Raw genomic sequence first — 25689 nt, forward strand, 5'->3', positions numbered from 1 at the left:
CATTCTAACCACCGTGCCACCAAGTCTCTTATACCAATTTCCACCTTCCAGAATTCTTTGTGGCCTTCAAAGTTCATCTTCGCTTATTGGGGGATGCTTTTTTTAAAACATAGCATGCTCACTTGGTTGGTTTGGTTTGGTTTTAGTTTATTACCTTATGGGAACCCATGTACTAGGTTAGTAAATCTCTATTTATTTGGTTTGTAGGAGCCTAAGCAGGGTTATCATAATAAGCCATATTACAGCACAATGTGGGAAACAGCTGAATATTACACAACTACAGATGTGCAGAAAATATAACTCAGCTCCTTTAGTATTCTTGTGACCATATTGGTCTGGGTATCCATACTAGCACAAAGAAAGAATCCATTAGAAATTCAAATGTGAAAACCAGTACTAATACTTAGATTGAATTGGATTGTACTGAACAAGAAGACTAAAGAGTCTGGAAATAGAATGCAACCAACCTGCTTTATTGCCATGCATAGACATTTGGGGTTTACTGGGGTCCCAGCCAATACAAGGGCCAAGGAGCCTCAAAGCCTCCCAGATAAAGATGATGTACCCCAACTGGAGGATGCAGTTGGGATACATAATAAAAGTCCCTATAAAATTAATGCAAATTATTATATGATCCCTCAATCACAATGACTACATTAAATATTTCAAGGGATAACCCATTACAGGTAGTCATCTGTTTGTGACCAGTTATGATTTGCCTGAAAAAGAGACTTACAACTGAGATCCGAAGTTCTGATGGTGTTCTCCCTGCATCATGTCACTACATTTTGGGTACTCAGCAATGTGGTTGCCTGTATGTCATGGCCCCATCGGAGCCCAAGTCGGAGGAGGAGGAGGAGGAGGAGGAGATGGAGCAGGGGTTGGCACGGGGGGGGGGATGGTGCAGTCTCTATGGCTCAGGAGGAACAACCTGTGAATGAGGAAGAGGCAGTCCTGGACCCATTGGGCCTCAGAAGAGTAGGCAGGGAGGATGAGAGGGCTCAGGTTGATCAAGGAAGAGCAGAGGAGCTCCAGAGCTCCAGAGAAGATCAAATCTCTCCCCCGCCCGGTCCCCAAGTGCAAAGAATGGAAAGAAGGCAGAGACAGTGCAAGGCGACCTGACTACTCAAGGCACCCCTCCCCTCCTCACGAGGTTCACCTAGAGAGTAACATTTAAGGAGACGCTAAGAGGAGGAGCTTTTGCCAGGAACAAGTATTTGTTTTCAGATTACACTCCCTCGGCTTTGCCTGCTTTCACCTTGCTTTAAGAACTGCTTTTGTCTATGTCAAAGACTGTTTTTTGCTTTGCTTTAAGAACTATTTTTGCTCTGTGAGTCAAAGACTGTTTTTTGCCTTGCTGTGAGGAGTGTTCTTGGCTTGCTCTGGTCTTGAAGATTTTCCCTTCAGACCTGCCTTGCCTTGGACCCTGTCTTGTTCTGAGAAGTGCTCTTTGCCTTTTGGTTTGTGAACTGCGTTTACCTTTTGTTTCACTGTATCCCTTTTGGAAAACTGCTCCTTGCCTTGCACCTTTGCCTGGCTCTGAGAACTGCCCTGGCTTTCTATCCAGACTTTTGCCTTGTGGACTTGCCAAGTAATTAAGAGCTGTTGTTTGGGAGGCTGGGGGTGGAGCTTTACTGGTCAGTGGAATATCATTTGTTAACCCTTTCCAAGAGCAATAAAGAACTCTCTGGAGGCCTAGTTTTGCCTATCTGGGTCATAACACTGTTTGGCCATTTGCGGCATCCCGGGGTCATGTGATTGCATTTTATGATGGTATTACTGAAAATCAGCACTTTGGCAAAACTATGCCCATAAAGAACAATGGGTTTACATATATGACTGCCACAGTTACTTGATGACCACTGTTTTTGCTGAATGTAAAAAAATATCATAAAACTGTTTTACAACCATTTTACAACCATTACAACTTGCAACTGTAATGTACAGGCTTCATTATGGTTATAACTCGACAATTACCTGTATTAATATCACCTCTAGAATCTTGCATTTCTACAGATGGATCTTCATCCACCCTCCCTTCCTGGAGTTAAACATGTGTTGTTGTTGTTGTTTTTATTATGTGTATCTGTTGTGTTTCTTCACATTCACCTAAAGGCAACAGTCCCCTATACGTAGTCTCCTCTACCCTCAAAGACCCTCCTTCATGTAGTTTTCTTTTTGCCTATAGTATAGGAATAATCTTTACTACAACTCTTTGAAGGGCAGTAAGACATGCTTAAGATTTACTTCTGTCTTCCATACAATCAAGAGATCTAACATGAGTATTCAGAATTAGCAATCTCAGAATTTTTAGAATCCTTACAGCAAAAAGAGCCAACACCCAAATATCAGCTGGACTGAAAATGAACCAAGCGTAATGATTTTCAGGTTCAAATACAACATATTAACCATCAGGTACAGCAGTACATTGGGTAGATACCATTTATAAAAACTGTTCTGTAGGCCCTTTAGGATACTTGCAATCTTAGAGCAGAAAGAGAGTGAAATGCATTGTGATTTTTCTGCCTACTACAAAACTAACTGTTTACAAACTGTTGCAAATACTGTCACTTTTAATTGGCTTCTCAGAGCATAGAAAAGAGTTTTTCTTCACAGTATAATTAGACTCTTTTGCCTCAACTGGGGATAGCAAAGTAGTACCCAAAGCAGTCAAATACCAAGCTAAACTTTCGGAGGTCAAAGGCTACTTAAACATTTAAAGGATTACTTCTTCATTAAAGCATGCAGAAAATAATTACAAATCACAGAGAGACTATTGAAGAGTTCCAGGCAAAGCGTGGCCATTCAAGGGAAGTGCAGCTAGGGAGTCCAACTTCTCATTTGCTTACATTCTCATTTGTTCAATTTGAGTGTACCAAGCCATAGATAAAGCCAAAGATATTATTTCATTATTTATTGCAACAATACATTGTAAAACTGCATTTATCATTGTTTTCATTCTTTCTCTTTCTTTTCTCCATCCATCCAGTCACCGCAAATAAAATAGCTACCTCTGTTTATCTTTTGCTTTTCTATCTGGGCAAGTGGGCACAGTTCAAACCAAGTCCTATGTTGCATTTCTTCTATTAGTTATATTTATCTGGCTGTCTATCAAGCTTTTTTGGATATGAAGATGGGCTCCTGGCATTGTGTCTTGCAGCAGGCTCAACTGATATACTTTGGGAAAATATGCATAATTGTGGGTGGAGCAAGGAAATTAGTGTAATATTGGGAGGTATCTGCAGGTACATGGATGTTCTTAGCTGTCATTTTGGGACCTCAGCTTCAGTGAGCATTCAAAGGCCACTCCTTATTCTCCAGGTAAGCAAACATGTGCTTTTTGCATCAACCTGCCTGGCTTTTCCCTGCACAATGGATATTGATACAAGATGACCTAGTGTTACTTAACTAATATTTAGATACCACAACATTTGTCTAGTTTCCTATTATTTCAGAGCTGACGCCCGGGTGAATTTTTCGAATGTGGAAATCAAACTCTTCTGCTTTCTAACAGAAACATAAATGACATTTTTCTTGTTTTAAAAATCTCAAGTCTAAATTTTGCAGTGCACCTGGCTTTCTATATAGTGGTACTAACAGCTAAAATTCACATATTATTTATTTCTTTTTCTGGCTTCTGTGTAAATAATGGATTTCCAGAAGCATTCATTTTCATTTTCAAAGAATTGTAGGTATGAACCAAATATTATGTTTAGTAACAAGCTATAATCAGTTTCAAAAGAAGCAATTATATTCATGAGATATGGTTTCTTAAACTGATCAACATTTGTTATAAATCACTTTCTCCTGTATTAATTATTGATTATGTCCCATCAAGTCAGTATTGACTCTAAGCAACCATATAGGTAGCCCTTTTCAGTCTGAGATGTCCCTAGATTGGTCCCTTAGGCCTTGCACTGGTACATCCATTACCATTATGATGGAGTCCATTCAACTTTCTGCTGGTTATCCAGGTCTTCTCTTTCCTCCATACATTCTCCTAAACTAGGATCTTCTAAAAGTTCAGATGAGTGCTGAGCCACATAAGGAAAAGAGAAGGAAAAGGCAGGTGGTGGGCTTCAAAATTGCTCCAACTATCCTATCTTCTTCACATGCCATTCTATGAAATATGGAGTGAACATCTCTACTGAAGAAAGAAGGAAATAATTAGAGGCAAAAGAAGTAATTAGTATCTTTAATATGTTGATCAAGCCTGTGTATATCAAAGAGCCTTCTCTCAGAGCTCCAGTGCAGTCTCTTATGTTATGCCTCTGATCTTAAGAACCTCATTTATCCATTAGGCATCCCCAGCTGGAACATAGGCAAAAATGGTCTTTATCTCCATTCCAGTTAAAGAAATAACGAAATGCTTTATGCGTTTCTCCCTTGTGTGTGTTAAACAATTATTGCTTGTATGTCTCTATAAAGGATTTAAGATGTAAACCAATAACACTGTGTCCATGATTTCTCAGTAGAAAAGTTCTGTCCAATATTTCTGTTAGGACATAAGAACATTATTTATTTTTTTAGATTTTAGATAGATAAATATTCCGAGGTGGTAAACATAACTAATACTTCTTCCTCCTCTTATTTTCTCCACAAACAACAACCCTGAGAGGTGAGTTGGGCTGAGAGAGAGTGACTGGCCCAAAGTCATCCAGCTGACTTTCATGCCTAAAGTGGGATTAGAACTCTTAGTTTCTATCTCGGTACCTTCACCGCTAGACGAAACTGGCTCTCGTTTAGGGCTCACTTGCTTCCGCATTACAATTTCATTTGTCTTAAATGGTGTAGGGCAGCGGTTCTCAACCTGTGGGTCGCGACCCCATTTGGGGTCGAACGACCATTTCACGGGGGTCGCCAAACAACGCGATCCGCTATTTTTTTCTCAGCCGGCGCAGGGGGCGGTGCTGCGCATGCGTGCCGTGCAGGGGGCGCCGCCGCGCATGCGTGCTGCGCAGGGGGGGGCGCCGCGCATGCGCCCTGTCTGCTCATGACCGGGGTCGCCGGTCTAAAAAGATTGAGAACCACTGGTGTAGGGTCTCCTGCTTGAACAAGGGGTTAGACTAGAAGATTTCCAAGGTGCCTTCCAACTCTTATTCTGAAAGTGGCTTAAATACCTCTTGACTTATCTGTCTGTTTGTATGAGAATGAATGTGAAATGAAGTATTGAGGCAGTCTTTGAATTTAGGGGTGCTTGGTGAAGGTAGCTGTACTGAAATCTAGTCCATGTCTGGATTGGAGACCTAGTTAAAAATCTAATATATTGTATATAGCCATGTATATGCTAGGATGAAAGAAAGACAGGATGCCTTAGCAGCAAAAGAGCTACTAAATTAGAAGACGGGGATTGTAGCTGAATGCTAAAGAGCATGCTTTGAATACAAAAACTCTCACAGTCACTAATATCTGCAGTTAAAAAAGGAGATTAGGGAATGATATTAAAAAAAAGAATTCTTGCTGAGAATTCTTAGGCTACAAACAAGCAGTGTAACCCAGGATGTCTTAGCTTTGACTGGTTTTAGATATTAAAAAGTATTTAAAAAATCGAAAGTCCTGACATCAGATATTAGATGTTTAAGAATTTTCTACCTCTACTGAGGGTTAAGCAAACCATTTAAAAGGAGAATAAAATTGGCTGAAATGCTGATTCCCACATCAGAGAGCCAAGCCTGCCCTAGAGAAATTGGCTGATTTTAAATTAAAAATCAGATCTAATTATAGTTTCTGAGTAATATGTATGCATGATCAGGCTCTGCATTTCATTATGGTCTGCACAAACCAACAATGACACTGGTTACTTAAATTATATCATGATGTACTGCTTGTTTACTGAGGTTACTGATAAAAGCGAATTAACCAAAGCATCTGATTGTCCTAGGCTATTGACATTTTGTAGGTTATCACTGCATTATTAAACCCAAACCTAAAGAGGCTATTTTTAATTGTAAGTAAACTACAATGTTGCTCCGTAAACCATTGTGTATCCCAGAGTTTAGAACATACCCTAAAATCCTTTGATTCTCTTTCAAAAACAGAAGTTAGTGTAAAAGGAATACAACTGAAATCTTTCATCATTATTGTTCTTAGAACCAGTGACTTGCTTATCTCATCCTAACTCTCAATAGATAAGACCTGTTTTTATGGCAACTTTGCAGTTGATTTATTAAGGTTTTCACCTTTGAATATTAAAGCTATTATCTGTTCTCCCATTGTTTCCCATTCCAATTAACCACTTCTCACAAAATTAAACCTTTTGTATTAATAAAATAGCTTTGATGTCGCTTAGAAAAATAATAATTACTGCTTTCCACTTCTAACAGAAAGAAGATAGGACAACTGGGAATTGCTTGGAAGGTGGAACTGCCACCTGACTTTGCTCCTGGGCCCAGGTTTCCTACAGGCAAAGTTCATGAGAGAAAACAGGAGCAACATGTTCCACCACTAGTATCTCCCTCTATCTCATTCATTAGGCAGTGTTAATCAGTAATTTGAACGATTTCAGCTCCTGGACTTAAAGAAAGTTTATGAACTTAATACTGTGTTCTGCTGAAAGACTAATCCTCAACTTATGAAAACAATTGAAACTAGGATTTCTGTTATTAAGCAAGGCAGTTGTTAAGTGAATCACTTAATTTGCCAACCATTTTTCTCCATGGCTGCAAGGTGATCAAACCAGTCAGTCCTAGAGGAGATCAACCCCAACTGTTCTTTAGAAGGCCAGATCCTGAAGTTGAAACTCAAGTACTTTGGCCATCTAATGAGAAGGAAGGACTCACTGGAGAAGGGACTAATGCTGGGAAAGATTGAGGGCAATAGAAGAAAGGGACGACAGAGAATGAGGTGGCTGGATGGAGTCACTGAAGCAGTAGGCATGAGCTTAAATGGACTCCAGAAGATGGTAGAGGACAGGAAGGCCTGGAGGAATGTAGTCCATGGGGTCATGATGGGTCGGACATGACTTCGCAACTAACAACAACAAATTAAACAAATCTCTGCAGTTGTTAAATGAATCATTCAGTTATTAAGCAAACCTGCCTTCCCCCCTTGTCTCTGCTCGTCGGAGGTTGGCTGGGAAGGTTGCTAATGGTGATCATTTAACTCTGGGATATTGCGGTTGTCATAAATGCATTCCAGTTTCCAAATGCCTAAATTTTGATCATGTGTTTGCGGGAATGCAAAGATTGTAAGTGCAAGGATGGGCTGTAAATCTCTTTTTCGGCATTCTTGTAACTTTTAATGGTTAGTAAATGAATGGTTGTAATTTGAGGTCTACTAAAGCCAGCCTGCTATGGACGATTCATAGCAGTATCAGCGATACGTCATTCTGGATTTTCCCAGGATAATCTAAACAAAATTCAGAAGCTCAAGATGTGGTTTACATTATTTAATGCTACAATAATGTATTCTTTTTATCTGAAAATCTGCATTATATTTAACATAATATTAATATATCTCCAAGGTGAGACTACCTGAAATACTCTTCCATTTAGTAATATTGATTGCATCACCATGGGTAATCAGATTCGGTTAGATTATGAGTAGTTTCCTTCATGATCTCAACAGAAACCTTGTACACTAACTCTTCTGAAAATTTAGAATCTTCTACCTTGCAAACTGGATTCTCAGAAGTCATGCAAATTCATTAGATCTGGAGATACGACTTATTTTGCAGTTAAACGTGCTGTTACAACCAAAGTACCATATGAAATATGGATATTTCAATTATTAAATTCAGATCTTGATAAAAAAAATTTCCTGCAACAGCTTCTGGAATTTCATTAAAACATTCACCTGTCTGAGACCTTATAGGTTCTCCTGCTTGAGCAGGGGCTGGACTAGAGACCTCCAAGATCCCTTCTAGCTGCATTCTATTCTTCATTGTACCTTCCCATTAAAATGCAACTTAAAATAATAACATTTTTTACATTAATTTTTTTTCTTTAAAAAAAGGAAAATTAAATCCAAATCCTACAACCATGATTCAGAGAAAATGACTAAAAAATTTAGGTATAAAAGTGAAAGAAAATAAAAGAAAAATAGAAGATGTGGCTAAAAAGAAAAAAGAAAACTCTTTTTATAGAGAAGCCAGGTAGGAACATGACCAGACCACAGACTTAGCATTTTCCCTCCCAAGCTGTAAAAATAATTCCTAACTACAACAGAAGAATGGAAGAAGAGCCCTACAGATGCTCCTATTTGATGTTTTGGATAATTACCTTACTATCTGATAGATTGCTATAGTTTCTAAACCATAATCTATACATCATTCGAAACTCTGAAAAAAATATCCTCCACTATTACAGGATTTGGCTTACAAAAAGATCTAATTCTTGCTTCTACTAAGCAATGACCATCTAACAATTTTTTTATGGTCCTGCTGAAACAACTGTTGCAAACATATCTCCATGGCAACTACAAGAAATCATTTGTCTTTTTCTTAGGGAAAGTTCAGAATTAATTGTATTTTACAACATGCTTGTCTCTGAATTTGAATCATTTGCTCTTGGCAGATTTTAGCTCTTTTTTCCAAGAGATAGCTCCTTCAACTTGATAAATTTTTCAAATCTCTAAAGCTATTTTCAAAGCATTTTCATCTCTATTTGAAAAGCTTCATACGTTCTTTCTAAAACTTACCATTTTGAAGCATACCATGAGACCCATTTGCTAATAAATTGCATCATGACCCAAAGCTCAACATTTGAATCTTCAGAAGGTGTTGCTGGAAACAGAATCACTCTTTGAATTGCTCTGAATTTATATCCCAATGGGTTTCCATCCAAACACCCTAAATTTTGAGGAGAACTACTTACTTTCTCAATTACAATCACATTCTCAAACTTATAACAGTTTCTTTAGAAGCAGGAAATACTGCATAGCAATCTATTTAACAAGGGAAGAGTGTGGATCAGATTAATTGGCTGTTGGGTTATAACTATAGAAGTTATTTATCAAGGAATAAATGGTCTCCAGTATTTCCCTCAAAACTAAAGATGTTTCTTAATCGTTGAAACATGACATTTTGGGAGCACTGAGCACTGAGAACAACTAGCTGAATTCTATTTTTATAAGCAATGAACAGAACGATTAATTGGAAGAAGGAAGGAAAGTCTTTTTCACTGATTTTGCCCCCTTCTGTAGTTTCTCCCTCTCTGTATCAACTTTTTCATGGAAGAGATTTTCAGAGATGTGAGTCAATGCAGGGAAAATTGTCAAAAATGGCCTTCCTCTTCTGTCCAACTAGAAACCTAGTTAGTCTCATTTCTTTTACATAAGAAGGCTTAGTTTACCTCTAAAGCCATCCAATCTGGGATTTAAATTGATGCTTCTTTGCTAAAAATCATCCATTTTAAGTTAGCTTAAAATATGCCACTTCTGACAAATGTGAGAAATGATTTCAAAGTCAAATAGATCACACTTAAAGGGCGGTGGAACCTAACATTCAGTGCCAAACATTCATCTACAATGGCATGATTTTGATAAGCACAATGAGATATTATTGACTATTGAATATCCTTGGATATCTTATCCATTAATCTTTTGTATGGTAACACCCAAAGGATATTCAAATGAAAGCAGTTCCAAACTACTAATCTATACATCGGAGGTATTATCAGCAAAGCCTAAGAAGAAATACAATTCAAGTCCACAGAACTTAAATAAAACACTTGAACTGTAGCTATTTTTTCCCTTTAAAATCAATCAATCAAGTTGTTCTTTCAATTTCATCGTATCCCCAAGCTGTCTCTTTTTCAGTAAAAGAAGAAAAACTCATCTAACAACAATCCAAATGCAGACCATTTCCTGCCTATGAAGAAACATCTAATTTTCCTGTAGCAGAAGTCACACTGTTGTCAAATTTTACTGCACCAGAGTCATCCGTAGATGTCAAGCACATATTTTTAGCAGAGTACTTGAAGTAATCTGTCCTACTGCAAATCCATTTTCCAGGTGCCTCAGAAAATATATTTCCTCTGTGATCTTTTGAAAGGCTATTTCTTTCTGTGCATGGCACCCTTATTTTGAGCTACACATTAATCTGCCAACACTAAATTGATTGTGACAAAATTAGGTGCTCAACTTCCGATGCTGGGCTTTCCTTCTTTTTATCTAAGAGGTAGGAAGTACAAAAGACCCAACATTAGCTGCTAATCCATATTTTACAACAATGGACTCTATAGGTCAGCCATGCAAAATGTTTTTGAATCAGCTCACTGCAAAGATTAATATATACTTCAGAAGTGCAAAGCTTTATTTAGCAACAAATGAGGGTTTCCCTTCTCCCTCACTCTCTCACTCATTGTGACTGCAAATACCAGGCTATTTATCACATACATCTGTTGCAGCTAATGTTTTCATTAACCTATAAAGCAGATTATTAAGGAGTATTTAAAGCCTGCCAAAAATAATGATTTACTTTTTTGTGAACATGGCCTAGCCCTCTGCTGAGGTCCATGTCTTCAAAGTTTTTCCGTGTTTGGTTCTGTTCCTTACCTTATGTTCATAACAGGACACATACTAATATTCCCCCCCCCCAAAAAATGCTAAAATAACATATAAACTTCTGATCTCAGAACTTTTTCAACTTTTCAGAAAAATACTATATATATGCATGTATGTATGTATATGTATATAAATGATACCTTTAAAAGCTTTTGTCTTTTGCCTCCTGAAACTAGCTTTTTCCATCTAGTTGGGGAAAATGGAAGATTCTCCCATCTAGCTGGGAGGGAAAGCAATTTTTTTTTAAATTGGCCAGGGGACCATCAGTGTAGGAAAGGTTAAATACTCCTGTTCCATTTGAACTGATTTTCTCCTGCAAATGTAGCCTTGGCCCTCTGGTTCTATATTCCTCATAAAATGAAGTTTCACCCAAAGGGAAAGTTGTTGGATAGGAACTATCACAATGCCTGCCAGTTTCAGCATTTACTTTTTCTTTTGAAGCCTCCGTCCTTTGCTAAGTATGTCAGATTAGTGTGAAGATCTCAGACAGGGTTTTTATGCTAATTCTAAATAAAGCTTCCGGAGAGGAGGTGAAAAATTACGTTTCCCTATACCTTTCTACTTTAATGATTGAGCAAGGTTTGAGAGCTGCATTATTGATACAAATGAAAAACTGAGCTAAAAAAAATTGAAATGAAAGCATTTGTTGATCGAAACAGGATTCCCTGGGTCTTTAACATATCAATACAAATATTGAACTACATGAATGTCTGACCTTCATCGATAGCATGTAAGTTCTAGACTCTGTTAGCTGTAACATTAATTAGCCTAAGAGGAAACTGCTTAGTCACATAGGGCAGACTTTCTCTTTTTCTCCATATCTCGTCTATCTTGACTATTGTAAAAACACAGAAGTCACTTTGGCAGTATGGTATATATTTTCTACGCACAACTTTTGAAACATTCACGTATAATTATTTTCAACAGCTCAAAGACTGTGTCAAACACAAGGAACCAGAATGACACAATGAACTGATCAAAGTTACTTCTTTATTGCTGCATGCCTATTAACAAGAATCTTGCCAGACTGATTGTATAGTCTTGGGAAAATCCAGAAAAAGGTTTCAGGGATTCTGGGGGAGATAAGATCTGTACATATTCCTGCTGTGTAAGGACTCACCCCCTTCTTCACACCTCCCTCCACTCTAGCTGGAGATTCCACTACAGAGTGTTACATAAGAAACTGTTGTTTTTTTAAAAAAACAATCTATTTTTAAACCAAGCTATAACAATATTTTAAAAGCGAATATAGTTTTCAAAGTCGGGCACAACTATTTTCTAGAACTTGGACAGATTTTCATTTTCCTTAAAGAAAACATCTTTTTGAAATTATCCAAATGCAGGAAATACTTTCTGATTTGTGCACCATTTATCTATCAAAAATATTTTATTTAAATGTAAATACTGAATTCCTGTCCTTTAATTCTGAAACCAACCTATGAATGCAAACGTAATGCAAAATTCATGTAGTAAAAATATTTTATAGCCTACCAAATAAACATTTTTTTAAAAAAAACCATCAATTTACTGCTCAGAAAGTCAATCACTTTACAAAAGAAGAAATTGACTCTTTTTTTCTTCCCTCTTATAAAAAGGAAAGCATTTTGGAAACAAAGGTCATCTTCATGTTCCTACCTATCTTACTTTGCAAGGCAATAGGTCTTGGTTCTTTAATCTTACGTACAGGCACTGAAAAAAGTGACTTATGATGAGTTTTCACACTTATGACCATTGTAGCATCCCCATGGCCATATATTCAAAATTCAGATGTGTGGCAATATTTACGATGGTTGCAATGTTCCAGGGTCACATTTTCACATGACCTTTTTGTGACCTTCTGACAAGCAAAGTCAATGGGGAAGCCAGACTCACTTAATAACTGTTCGACTAATTTATCAACTCCATTGACTCACTTAACAACTGTGGCAAGAAAGGTCACTAAATGGGGCAAAACCACTTAACAAATGTTTCACTTATCAGCAAAAATGTTGGGCTCACTGTAAATCACAGGATGACCTGCATTAAAAAAAAATTCAGGGTCAAATGTCAAAATTTAGGCATTACCCTCTCAATGTTTTATGTTCCCAAGCCAAATCCATTTCTTAACCTATCAACAGTTCCATAATAAATGTTGTAGTCCATTAAATAAAAAGCTTCACTTTCCAATTAAAACATCATAATTAATATGAATAAATTTCTTTAGTGAGCCCGTACAGATCTTGGTGGGAAAGAGAGGACAGTGGAGAGGGCTAGATCAGTCGAGCTGGATGGTAATTTGACATTAGAAATTGATCGCTACCTTTTGTGGTGCTATTTGTAGATGTTTTCACTTTCCGAGCTAGAATTTCTAAGAAGGACATGTAAGCCCCTTGGTACATACTTACTGCTTTCATAGCCCTTTTGCCTAGCACCCGTTGGCTTAACTCTCCTTTCCACAACAACCTATAAAATAGTCTAGTCTGAGAAAAGCAAGCTGTTCAAAATCATCAAGAGAGCTCAGGTAACTGGATGAGACTTGAATTTGGATCTCCTAATCTAAGACCAACTTACATTAACACCCTTGTGTCATCTTTATTACTGCTCATGTTGTGTATTGACACTTGACTGCTGATTTTCAGCAATCCGACACTCAGTCAATTATACATTTTCTTTCTGCTTTAAAAGCTAAAAAGGAGTTTGTTTTTTTTTAAAAAAAAAAAAAAACAGCAAATGTCAGGGCAGCACATCTATTCCCTACAAGCAATTTTCTCCCTATAACTCTTTTTCCAGAAGCATAGAGTTGAATAAAGGCAGGGGGCAAAATAAACATGCACCTATGGACCATTTTGAACCAGTTTGCTACTGATGTCCTGGGGGATTCATCCCTTTGCTTATTCTCTCTGTAAGAAACAAGGCTTTTTGGTTTTAAATGCCCTTCAGCTACTAGAGAAACAGTAGAGAGAGAATTCACTAGTGCAAGCATGGTAATGAAAGCTTAAAAATCAAATCATTTTTCAGTGTAGCAAACAGTAAAGCCGTCAGCTGTTGGAGGTTGGTGAGGTCAAAAATGCTCCTTATTGCACCAAGATAGAATCACAGAATCTTGAAAAATTGTCTACATTTCTTTCTTTCTTTTTTTATTAAAAGTTTTACAAATTACAATATAAACCCACCCATCACCTTCCCCCTCCCCCACTTCCCAGAGCTGATTACAGGGTAACAAATAAACAAACATACTCTAGCTAACATAAACCAACTAAACTATCAATCAAAACTATAATACACTTTAACTCCTTCTCAAAACAAATATTAACAAATTAAGACAAAAATAATAATACCATTAATACTATTAATAATTATCTAAAATCTATTCAAAAGCAAGATAATACTTTTCAGTTTCATACTTCTTCTGAATATAATCAATCCATCTTCTCCAAACCATTATATATCTTTCTTGTGAATGATCCTTCAAATAGGTGGAGATTTTCGCCATTTCTGCTAAATTAGACACTTTAAGTATCCATTCTTCCAAAGTAGGCAATAAGTTTTTCTTCCAATATTGCCCCACCAATAATCTTGCAGCAGTTATGAAGTTCAACATCAAATTAGTTTCTTTAACATCCAAATCTACAATAATACCCAACAAAAATAATTGCAAAGTAAACTTTATCTTTTTCCTAAAAATCTTTTGAATATTCCACCAAATCTTAATCCAAAAAACTTTAATATCTTTACAAGTCCACCAAATATGAAAATAAGTTGCATCTAAATTTCCACATCTCCAACATTTGGGCTGTAATTTTGGATACATGCGGGACAACTTTTGGAGATCCAAATGCCATCTATAAAACATTTTATAAAAATTTTCTCTTAAATTTTATGCTTGAGTAAATTTTACATTTCTAACCCAAATTGTCTCCCATGTATCCAGTAAAATTGGCTCTTGGATATTTTGTGCCCATTTAATCATACAATCTTTAACTAACTCCGTTTCAGAGTCCAATTCTATTAAAGCATTATAAATTCTTTTTATATGAAATTGACTTTGATCTTTAATCTGTTTTACCAAATTCACATCCTCTAAAACAGTGGTTCTCAACCTTTCTAATGCCGTGACCCCATAATACAGTTCCCCATGTTGTGGTGACCCCCAACCACTTATACATCACCGGGTGCCAGGGGCATGGCCAAAGAAAAGGGGGAAAAATGGTGGACAGCCTTGTTTGGTGACCCCCGTGAAATGGTTGTTCGACCCCAAATGGGGTCCTGACCCACAGGTTGAGAACCACTGCTCTAAAATAAGACCAACCTTTTTATCTATATTCCACCTCAATAACAATTGATTATAATGAAACCAAAAATATACAATATTTTCTTGCTTCAACTCAGTTAAAGGCTTTAATTGCCAATGCTGCCCAACCAAACTAAGTAATTCCTTATAAGAAATCTTATCCAAATTTACTCCCCTAGATACTTCCTCTATCACGTGTCCTGGAACCCCCCAAATTGGGATTTTATAATTTAACCTATAGTAATACTTTTTCCAGACACGCAGCAAGGCACTTCTCAAAATATGGGTTTTAAAAACCTGATCCATTTTTTTATCATAAATTAAATATGCGTGCCATCCATATAATAAATCCCATCCCTCAAGAGATAGGATATTCTTATTTGTTAAGTTGAGCCAATCACTAATCAAGGTTAAAGCCACTGCATCATAATACAATTTTAAATTCGGTGCCTTTAATCCTCCTCTTTCCCGTGTATTCTGCATAATTTTAAATTTAACTCTCGGCTTTTTCCCTGCCCAAATAAATTTATTAATCCCCTTCTGCCATTCTTCCAAATTGGCATCTTTTTTCAAAATAGGTATCATCTGAAATAAAAAAAGAAACTTTGGGAAGTATATTCATTTTAACTGCCGAAATTCTCCCCAACAAAGATAATTGTAATTTTTTCCAATCATTTAAATCCTTTTGCACTTTTACCCATAATATCTCATAATTATTTTTATACAATTTAACATTAGAGGATGTTAAATAAATTCCTAAACATTTGACCTTTCTCACTATTTCAAAACCTGTTAATTTAACTATAATATCCTTTTCCTTCATAGACATATTTTTCGATAATATTTTAGTCTTATTATTATTTACCTTAAACCCAGAAACCTTCCCATACTGACGTAAAATTTCAACCAAATCCCTAACTGAATCTGTTGGTTGAGATAATGTCACAACCAAGTCATCGGCAAAAGCTCTCAACCTATAATCATTCTTATTTATTTTTATTCCCTTTATTCTAGGTGACTCCCAAATTTTAATAAGTAAAATATCCATGGTTAAAACAAATAACAATGGGGATAAAGGACATCCCTGTCTTGTACCCTTTTCAATTTTAAATGCTTCTGTTAAACCCCCATTAACTATAATTTGTGCAGATTGCTGTTGATATATTGCCTTAAAAATTTATCCCCAAAATTCATTTCCTCTACTACTCTGAGCAAAAATTGCCAATTTAATTGATCAAAGGCTTTTTCAGCATCTAAAAAAATCAAAGCCGCAGGGATTTGATTGTTCTTGTCCAAATACTCAATTAGATTAACAATTTGTCTAACATTATATTTCATATATCTTCCAGATATAAATCCAGATTGATCACTATGAACCAGTTGCTTCAAAACTCGGATTAATCGATTTGCCAATATTTTTGAGAAAATTTTATAATCTGTATTCAAAAGAGATATAGGCCTTAGATATAGGTTTTAGATGGCGTTTTAGATTCAAGTAAAGACTAGAAGGGTTCTTTTAAATCTCCTAATCATGCAAAATTACCTAAAGCTTTTTTTGACTTGAAGGATGATTTGGAATTTCGAGATATTTGGCGTATGGAAGAAAGAGACTTTACCTTCTTTTCAGACAGGCATCAGTCGTATTCCAGAATTGACTTTTTTTAAATTACTAATGATCTTTTTTCTAGGGTGAAGAATGCTAAGATATTCCCAAGAATATTGTCAGATCATAGTCCTGTATGGATGGAGTTATCTACTGAAGATGGGAATAGAAGGACTTGGAGATTGAATGAAAATTTATTCAGATTTGAGGGGAATGTACAGAGATGCAGAGATTATTTAAAGGAATTTTTTTTGGAATATGCATAAGGTACTTCGATGCCAATGGTATGGGATGCCAGTAAAGCATATATGAGAGGGGTCTTGATTCATATAAATAATGTGTATAGACGTAAACAGATGCAGAAACGTAAAGAGTTGGAATCAGAGATTAAAACTAAGGAAAAGGCTCTTATCTTAAATCCATTGGATAACAATTTAAAGGTTTCTAAGGAGCAATTTAATATGTTAATAGCTGATCAGATTGCAATTAATTTGAAGTATATGAAACATAACATATTTTGCAATGCAAACAAACCTGGTAGGTGGTTGGCTTACCAACTATGAAAGAAACAAAAATCAAGGATTATAGAAAAAATAAATTATAAAGGTAAAGAAGTTTATCAACAAAATTTGATTAAAAGGAGTTTTTTAGATTTTTATTCAAAGTTATATGCCAGTGAAAACATACATGTTTTAGATACAGAAAAGTATTTCTTTCTATCACTTCTAGTACTGAATCAAATCATGGCAGAGTTGTCTTAAGTTTCCTTCTTAAGCTTTCCTCTTTTTCAGGACTAATATTTCCTGAAAGTCCCCCCTTAATTGCTTGTTCATATCTTCCCTAATCCAAAAGTCAGCTTTAAATCCCTTTTCAAAGCTTACTACTTTGGATAACGGTGCCTTGACCGATATAGAGCTAAGCAAAGTTGGAAAAAATTACTAGTTGTAGGAGACTCTACTAGAAATCCTAACACTGTTGACTAGTTTGAAAGATTGAAAACATCTTGGGAAAAGCAATGGCAAACCATTGTAATTTTGTTGCCAAGAAAACAGCCTGGGTGACAGTGAACTCTCATCCAAAATAGTCTCTACATTTTTCCTTTGTAGATAAAGATGAATTGTTATGAATGGTTTATATCACACCAAATATACAGATGCATGTTTGAAAGCACTGTTTTCAAAGGACTGTCAGTATTTTTAAGAAGGGGGATTATTTTACATTATTTTGTGTGTAAATGTAAATAAATTGATACATGAAATGTTGGAGGCCAGATTAATCTTAATAACTAGGTCAATATACATTAAAATGGGGAGAGGGGAATCTTGGTGGATAGAGAAATTGAAGAAAAGGGGGAAAAAAGATCCGAGCAAAGAATTGCCCTTAAGACAATGGCTTGTATCACTTGGTCATCCTACTAATACTTATAGTGACTTTATAAAATTGCTCTTGGAAGATCCATAGTAGACATTGTATCACCCTTAGTGCAATAACCACCACCGGAAAAATACATTTCCCACCAACTCTCTGCAAAAAAATAACCTTATGTCTATATTACAGCTCATATTTAGAAACAAATATTACATTCTTCACTACTGGGTTTTTTTTTTTTGAGCTATTGTTTCATAGGCTTTATTATTTTATTTTACTTTTCTGTTTTCATCCTGAAATTCGATACTAGGGTCTAAATAGCACACAGAAAATATTTCATTGCCATTCCCTCTCTAAAATGTTTTCAGCTTGTTGTCATTATTTTTCAAAATCAAAATGCAGCACTAAAACCTCATTCACTTTCACTTGAGTAGTAGATTTATGGATTTAATTTCTGCTTTATAGAAGTTATCACTTTTAAGAACTTGGGAGGAAGACTCTATAAATTGTTTTTATTACTGTTAAACTCCTCAAGACATCTTGCCCTGTATTTGTCATTTACATTTCATGTTAAACGTGAAGTAGATATGGAACAAGCAAATATTTGTTTTAATTTGACCCATCTGTTAAGTGAAATTCAGACAGAGATATTGTTATCAAAAGATTTAAATTCAACAATTTGTTGAACAATCAGTTCATTTAGTCTAGGTTAAAAGCAGCCCAAAGCATAATTCCTATGAAAGCCACAACTTCAAATGTGCTATTCTCCTGCATGCAAGCCATTATTTCTATATCCTGTTCATTAATCTATTTTCTAATCAAAGTTAATTAGTGAGACATATTAAAGAGTCATCTGAAATGCATCTCAGAAGCCATCCAGGAAAATATTCTAAATTCTTTACTGCTTCATTTCATTGTGTATATACACATACACACAAACACATATATTTTTAGGTAGGAATGCAAAACTACCTGCAGATAAGAACCCATTAAAGCAATATCTGTAATGATTTCCTTTTTTAAAAATGTTCAATTGCTGGTCATCAACCAGAGAAAGGTGATGCAACATAGTGGATATGGTATACTATAGTCATAGGTCTGAGGAAGCATTATTCATGCTAAATATATTGCACAACGTGTGAGCCACTGCAGGCAACAAGGCAGCTTTTTACAAAAAAATAATGTATTTTCCTAACAGAGAAAACTTACTTCACTGTGATCATAATTAGCCAATACTGAAAATATTATAAGTTGAAATACTAATAGTATTTTGGTAACAGGAGTCAGAAGATAACATGGATAGCCAAGAAAACAAACAAATAGGAGACTCAGTCTAGAATCCTCACTTAAGGCACAAATGACCTGACACAGTTATCATATTTTGGACACATTCTGTAAAGACTCAACTCTCTTGAGAAACTTGCCTTTGTTGGGAAAGACAGAAGGACAGAGAAGTGGACAACCAACAGCAAGATAGATGGACTCAAATACAGTGGGTATACTGTTGAAAGACCTGAAGGGCCAGCTGGAAGACAAATCATTCTGGAGAATGTGTCCAATGTGGTTATTAAGAGTGGATGTCAACTTGATAGCACATAAGCAAAATGTATTTTTTTCCAGAATATAGCATACTATATTGTTTGCAATAGTGGCGACTATTTGTTTTTAGGAACAAAAGTGAAACTATCTGTGCCATGTGCTGTTATGCAAGATGAGATGAGATGAGATGAGATAATGAGATGAGATGATGAGATGAGATGATGAGATGAGATGAAATGAGATGAGATGAGATGAGATAAGATAAGATAAGATAAGATAAGATAAGATAAGATAAGATGATAAGATAACCTTTATTGTCATTTTTTATTGTGGGCACAACGACACACATCAAAAATGAAATTTAGCTGCCCACTCTCAAAGTGAGCACATACATGACACACACATAAACATACTATATACAATGTATGTATAGACCTACATCCTTACATATACATAACATATGAGTATTAAACCCTGTCCATCTTGAATATATAACAGAATACTACAGTAGATGGATGTCTTAGGCCAGTGATGGCGAAACTTTTAGAGACCGAGTGCCCAAACTGCAACACAAAACCCACTTATGCATCATCGGGTGGGCATGGCCCATTGGCTGGGCATGGCTGCGGTGGTAACGGCAGACTGGGTGGGACTAAAAAGTTCAATCAATCAATTCCAACTTTGCAAGATCTTTTTTTTTCCTGCGAGAAGTTGAAATTGACTGATTGAACCTTTTTTTTTTTTTTTTGCATATGGCAGCGGAGGCCTAAAGTGAAAAGGTTTTATAAAACCCAGCTGAAGGCCTCCTAGGACTGGGGCGACAGCGCGCATGCCCACAGAGAGGGCTCTGAGTGCCACCTCTGGCACCCCTGCCATAGATTTGCCACCACTGTCTTAAGCTACAGATAGATGAAGTCAGATAGGAAAAAGCCTGTCCCAATAGAAAGAGAGATAATGCCCATCCACCCTACAAATGGTTGATCACTGGGTTCACATACTACTTAAATCCTAGGGAAATACATTTTTGAACTTCAGAAGCACAGGTTATAAAATGATTAATCACATTAGCTGAAGCATATCAACAAAAGAGAAAAACCCAACTCACAAAATGATGAAGCAAAACATATTGCTTAATATATAACAGGATAGAGTGCTATGAATGACATCAGCTTATGGAACTATATACTGAAAGCCTATTAAGTATGCCATGGAATGAAAAACCATAAGAAAAATATGTTAACATGTTAGTTATTTGTTAAAATAGCAAAAACAGTGTTATATCCTGGGTTCTTCAAACAAATCTCCTGAGATACTAAAACAGATACAGGTGAAAGACACTGTAAAGAATTAAAAAGACTTTGAGCAAAATATCTAGAGCCTGAATCAGAATTTCTTATTAACTATGAACTCTGTGGTTACTTGTGAGTCAACATTGCCCCACCATGAAGTACAAATATGTAAGTTAGTTTCCTGAATTCAGCATTGTTCAGTGTTCATTTGGTCTCCTAGTAGGGATTACTAAAATAATACAGGAAAAGTACCTTCCACAGCTGAAAATGGGATATTAATTTTCACAGTTACATTTATGGACAATTCTTTTTAGTGCAATAATAAACAAGCAATAAACAATATGCCAGCTTATTTGCTTTATTTATTTTTAGTGTCTGGTCAGAATTATAACAGAATATCCACATTTTCTTGTTTCTTTTTCCCCAAAATGAAGGGAAGGGAATTTGCAATATTCACTGCACTTATTTTGCAGTCAATTAAATAGTGAAGGTTTTGTTAGCTACAGATCATAGTAACAGCACAAACTGTTAGGAAAGTATAAGATATAATTGCTAATCTACTTAGATACTCAATAGTTGCTAATGTATTTTCATTTGTTTACCCCACACTTCACCCCCCCAAAATCTGGTGGACTCTCATTGGCATTCAAAAGATTACCTGGCTTGGTGATGTGCACACTCGTACGATAATTTAATAGAAGAAGATAATTGTAGCAGGCAAGCCAGCATAAACAAGGAATGGCAACCATTCAGACAGAACATGATGAAAAGTCAAGAAACCAAAATAAGGTGCTAATGCCCAATGAATGACAGTCTGGCATGATTCTCAGGATGGGGAGAGGACAACTTAATAAGGTTTAGAGCAGGGGTGTCAAACTGCCGGCCTGCAGGCCAGTTTCATCATACCGGAGATGCGCCCACCCCATTGCCACAACGGTGAAAAAGCTCCAATACATTGTGTGACATCACGCGACGTCGCGAGTTTGACATGTCTGGTTTAGAGTAAGAGAATGTGGCAAGGAAAAAGCAAAATATAATGTAATGGCCATTTAATAAATACAATGCAGAAAAAATTCCAGAAGAGAACAACATATGAAAGCCATTTAAGAATTATCAAGGCTTTACTAAAATCAGTGTAAATTTGAAAGAAAGTGAAGAAAGAATGCTTATCTTTTTAACTACCTCTAATCCAATACCTTCAATTGCATATTATATTTATAACCTCCACTTAAGAGTTTTGGGCAAATGCATGGCTTCTATCAAACACATAACTATATATCCTGTCACACTTAGAGAGAGACCTGCACAAGTGTAGCAGTTCAAAAGTAAAGTAACTATTCATATATAAATCCTGCAATGATGAAACCCAAGGAGGTTTCAGAGCCTGCAAAACTGGCATCTTCAGATGAACCCAAGGCTATGATTACCATAACTGGAAACATATGGATGACTACCAGATGACCACAAAGTTGTTGTTCAATGATTATCTAGGTCTTTACAGTCCAGGTATGGTAGCCTTGGTGTTAGGCCCTCAACGCATATTCAGATGAGAGAAATTCAGCATGTACCAGGAAAGGTTTTCATGATGAGGCTATGTTAAAGACAAGGGAGCATGGCCAATGAAATAAAATGGCAACCTTAAATATACATTTTGGGGCCAGTTTTCTGAAAGTCTGAATTAATTGATTAATTGCATTTACTGTATACAGCCACTGCTATATGACAGAAATTGATGGGATGTGGTAGAATTTGATGGGATATATGTCACAAATTGATTTTGCAAAACCCAAGATTATGCAGATTATAAATAGACTGTCAGCATTATTATTAAATACATAATAAGTTAAAAGAGACCCTGAACAAATTCATGTAGAAGGCCAACAATATCAGGAAGTCTTTTTCCAAGTTTGGTGCTCAGGTTTGTAGCCTATGTCAGTAAACCTTCACTTTCTTTTCTAGAAGTAAATCCTACAAATTTAGAAATAATTTATTTCTGACAAGATCTGTATTGGAAAGATACGAATTTCAAATAATTGCCTGATTTTTTTCCAGCATATTTCAAATGAACATGGATCAATATATTTATCATACTTCCTATTTTAGACCCCCATTCCATCCTTTCTTTCTTGTTGCTTATGAAATGCTGTGTGGCCATCAAACTTCTTATTTGTCTAAGGCAGGGGTGGGGTACATTGGCTCTTTTATGACTTGGCTGGCTCAGGAATTCTGGGAGTTGAAGTCCATAAGTCATACAAGAGCCAACGTTCCCCACCCCTGGCCTAAGAGGAAAGAATTAAGTGTTATCAAGCAACATCACTATAAAAGCAAATTGAATTCTAGGAACTCCACCCTCACCTAGGACATACTTAACTGAAGAGATGCAAAATTTCAACCCTTACACAGTGAGAGTATCTGGGGTTACAATGGCTGTAAATCAAAAATAGAGAGTTTTCTTCAAATAATGATGGGAAAATGTCCTAAAATACATATAGGAGACGATGAAAAACTCAGACAATGGATTCTGCACATAAAGAGAAAGGGAATGCAACTGAAATAAAACCATTCTTCTTAAATACACAATCATGATGCTTACACCCCAGAGATTCCATATCATTTTTGTGTCACTTGCTTCTTATTGAGCAGGAATGTTTCCATAATGAATAAGAAGTAGTAAATATGAAAAAGAATAAAGCCTACTTCACTTCTGCCATTAATCTCCCATTTCAGGCAATCCTTCTTCCTCCATTTCATTCTTGTTTTGTAACTATATGGTCCCATTTCTTCCTGCTTACTATCCCTCTCCCATCAATATATGGTAATTCCATTATGAACTTACCTAGAAAGATAAGAGTCTGTTTTTTGGATCCTCTGCTCTCTGAACTTTCAGCTTTCCTTAGAAATTGGGACTGATTTCCCCTTCCTTTTACCTCCACTGTTGCTTGCTTGTAGACCATCAACACTTTAATCATATTCCGGCACATAAATGTCACAGATACCAATACTATGATATACACAACGAAGGCAGTGAAAATACTGAACTGGAACACTCTCCATTTGGATGATAAATTGGTACATATTGTCACATTTAAACTGAATTCAGGCAGACGTTGAACCTTGGACTTTTCACAGAGAGTCAACCCTTGATGGTCTGGGATGTCTACCAATGGGTGCTCTGCCCCCATTGCAAAGAGAAGGGGTAGGGCGACCAGCACAGATGTAATCCAAACAAAGGCAATGAGGATCTTCACTTTATAGGTTCCAGAAGTAGCTTTGAACTTAAATGGATGGCAGATGGCAATGTACCTTTCAAAGCTTAGGGTGGCCACATGTAACACAGTGGCATAGCTGCAAGCCTCAAAAAGGAAGCTGTACAACTTGCAGGTTATATCTCCTTTGGTGGTAGAGAAAGGATTCCATATGATGCTGTAGAATTCCACAGGCATCCCCAGTAAGATCACCAAGAGATCCGAACATGCTAGACTTATCATGTGGTCGGTCACTGCTTTTTGCATGTAGCCTTTCTTTTGCAGGATTTTGGAAGTCTGGATGGTGACACTGTTGCCCAAGATCCCTGCCACAAAGATAAAACTGTAGATGAGGGCAAGGGTGATCTTGACCCATCGGTCTACTTCAAAATCTTTCACGTGGCTGTGATCAATGAGGTGCCAACAATCCTGCTCATTTGGTGCATCCATGAGGAAAACTAAGTACAGAAACAGAAAGAAGGAAAAAAGGTCACTCTCTACTACATTTTACAGTCAACATACTTACTTTGAAGCATAAGCTAGACCGGTTCTAAGAAAGGACGAACAGAAATGAAGTTTAATAAAAACTTTCCTCTGTCACACTCCACACCCCATGCTTATTGAATTAGTCCTGTGCCTCAATCACATTAGCAACAATGAGAGAGAGAGAGAAAAACACAAGCTGAGGAAAGCTTTTGTTCACCTGTTTTGAGTGAGACAGAAGACAGGAAATGCTCAACACTGGAGACAGCTCCCAATTCTCCCTAAAGGACAGCTAACCAGACCAGCAATACTGTTGTTGTCTCTGCCCTTTCCCACAAGATCTGTTCTCTGTGGCTGAAAGGCAGCCGTTTCCATCAAACATTAACTTGGAGCTGAATAGTGAAAGGGATGTGGTCACTGATGAAGCCGATAAGGCGGGCTGAAAAGGAATGAGGCAACCTGACTAAGAGATAAATACTCTGGCTCGGTTCCCCTTCCTGAAATCCCTCCCTGCTTGTTTTAAGAACTGGGAAGCAAAGCAGGGTTGCTATTGCAAGTAGTGTATGGTAGTTTACAATCCCACCACGCCCACAATTTTCTTTAATGTCCTCCTCTCTTTAATTTCACCTCTTTTCTGCTTTAGAGGCAAACTAGCAGCTGTCCTCTGCAATGACTTACCAGTTCAAAAAAGGAAATTATTTTCCTCATCTTCTAGCAGGGATTTTTAAATTTTTTTAGACATCTTGACTATATGGACAATGGGTGGTTATGGACAGAGTTGTACATACTTCATTGAGCTTCTGAAAATCCAGAATCCTCAGAGGAAACCTTCCTAAGCGGGCCAGTGTTAGTACAAATGATTCTGAAGCCAGTGAAACTCTGTGCATCATTATAATATCTGGGGGGAGGAAACATAATCTTGTGGAAAACGAAAGGACTCTTACGAGTTCAGAGGGTTTTTAGCAGAGAGATTTATTGCGCAGTTCAGAAGCTATAGCAACAAGCAATTCTGAACCCCGAGGGCGGGTTCAGACTTCAGTTTTATACTTTCCTTTTTCTCAGGAATACACATTGAAATACACATTGTAATATATTAGGTTAGTTTCTCACGGGTTAGAGTTTGCTACATACATTGTATCCAAGTGCAATGCACATTAGGTTAGTAACATACTGCTAACACAGCACTATTTCAGTAATTATGCAGACACATCATTATTCTAGTGATTGTTACCTTTTCCACATTAATAGTTAGGGTAAAGCTGTTAGTTGTTCCTTTTTGCCCAATGGCAAAAAGTCCTGGCAACCTTTTTTCCCCCGACATGTGCCAATGAAATTATTTATCCCTGGCCTCTAAATGACACAGGTTTAAGTCCTCCTTGGCTGTGTCTG

The 25689-nt window shown here is 36.6% G+C and overlaps 1 protein-coding gene across 2 annotated transcripts in view; it reads right to left on the minus strand.

The window, feature by feature from the left end:
• GPR39 (G protein-coupled receptor 39) overlaps positions 1-25327 on the minus strand; it is a 159901-nt gene extending 134574 nt beyond the window's left edge. The window contains exons 1-2 of one of the 2 annotated variants that reach the window (XM_039328242.1): positions 24521-25313; positions 23409-24275 (exon numbers count right to left, since the gene is read on the minus strand). In XM_039328242.1, coding sequence (XP_039184176.1) covers positions 23409-24267 — 859 coding nt within the window. In that variant the 5' untranslated portion in view covers positions 24268-24275; positions 24521-25313. Of the gene's footprint in view, positions 1-23408; positions 24276-24520 lie in introns of both variants that reach the window. The other variant, XM_039328243.1, reaches the window with a different exon arrangement.
• Between the last annotated feature and the right edge of the window lie 362 nt (positions 25328-25689).

The sequence above is a fragment of the Crotalus tigris genome, unplaced genomic scaffold (assembly GCF_016545835.1).
Source record: "Crotalus tigris isolate CLP2741 ecotype Arizona unplaced genomic scaffold, ASM1654583v1 scf7180000024374.3283719, whole genome shotgun sequence".
In the NCBI taxonomy this organism is placed as follows: domain Eukaryota; kingdom Metazoa; phylum Chordata; class Lepidosauria; order Squamata; family Viperidae; genus Crotalus; species Crotalus tigris.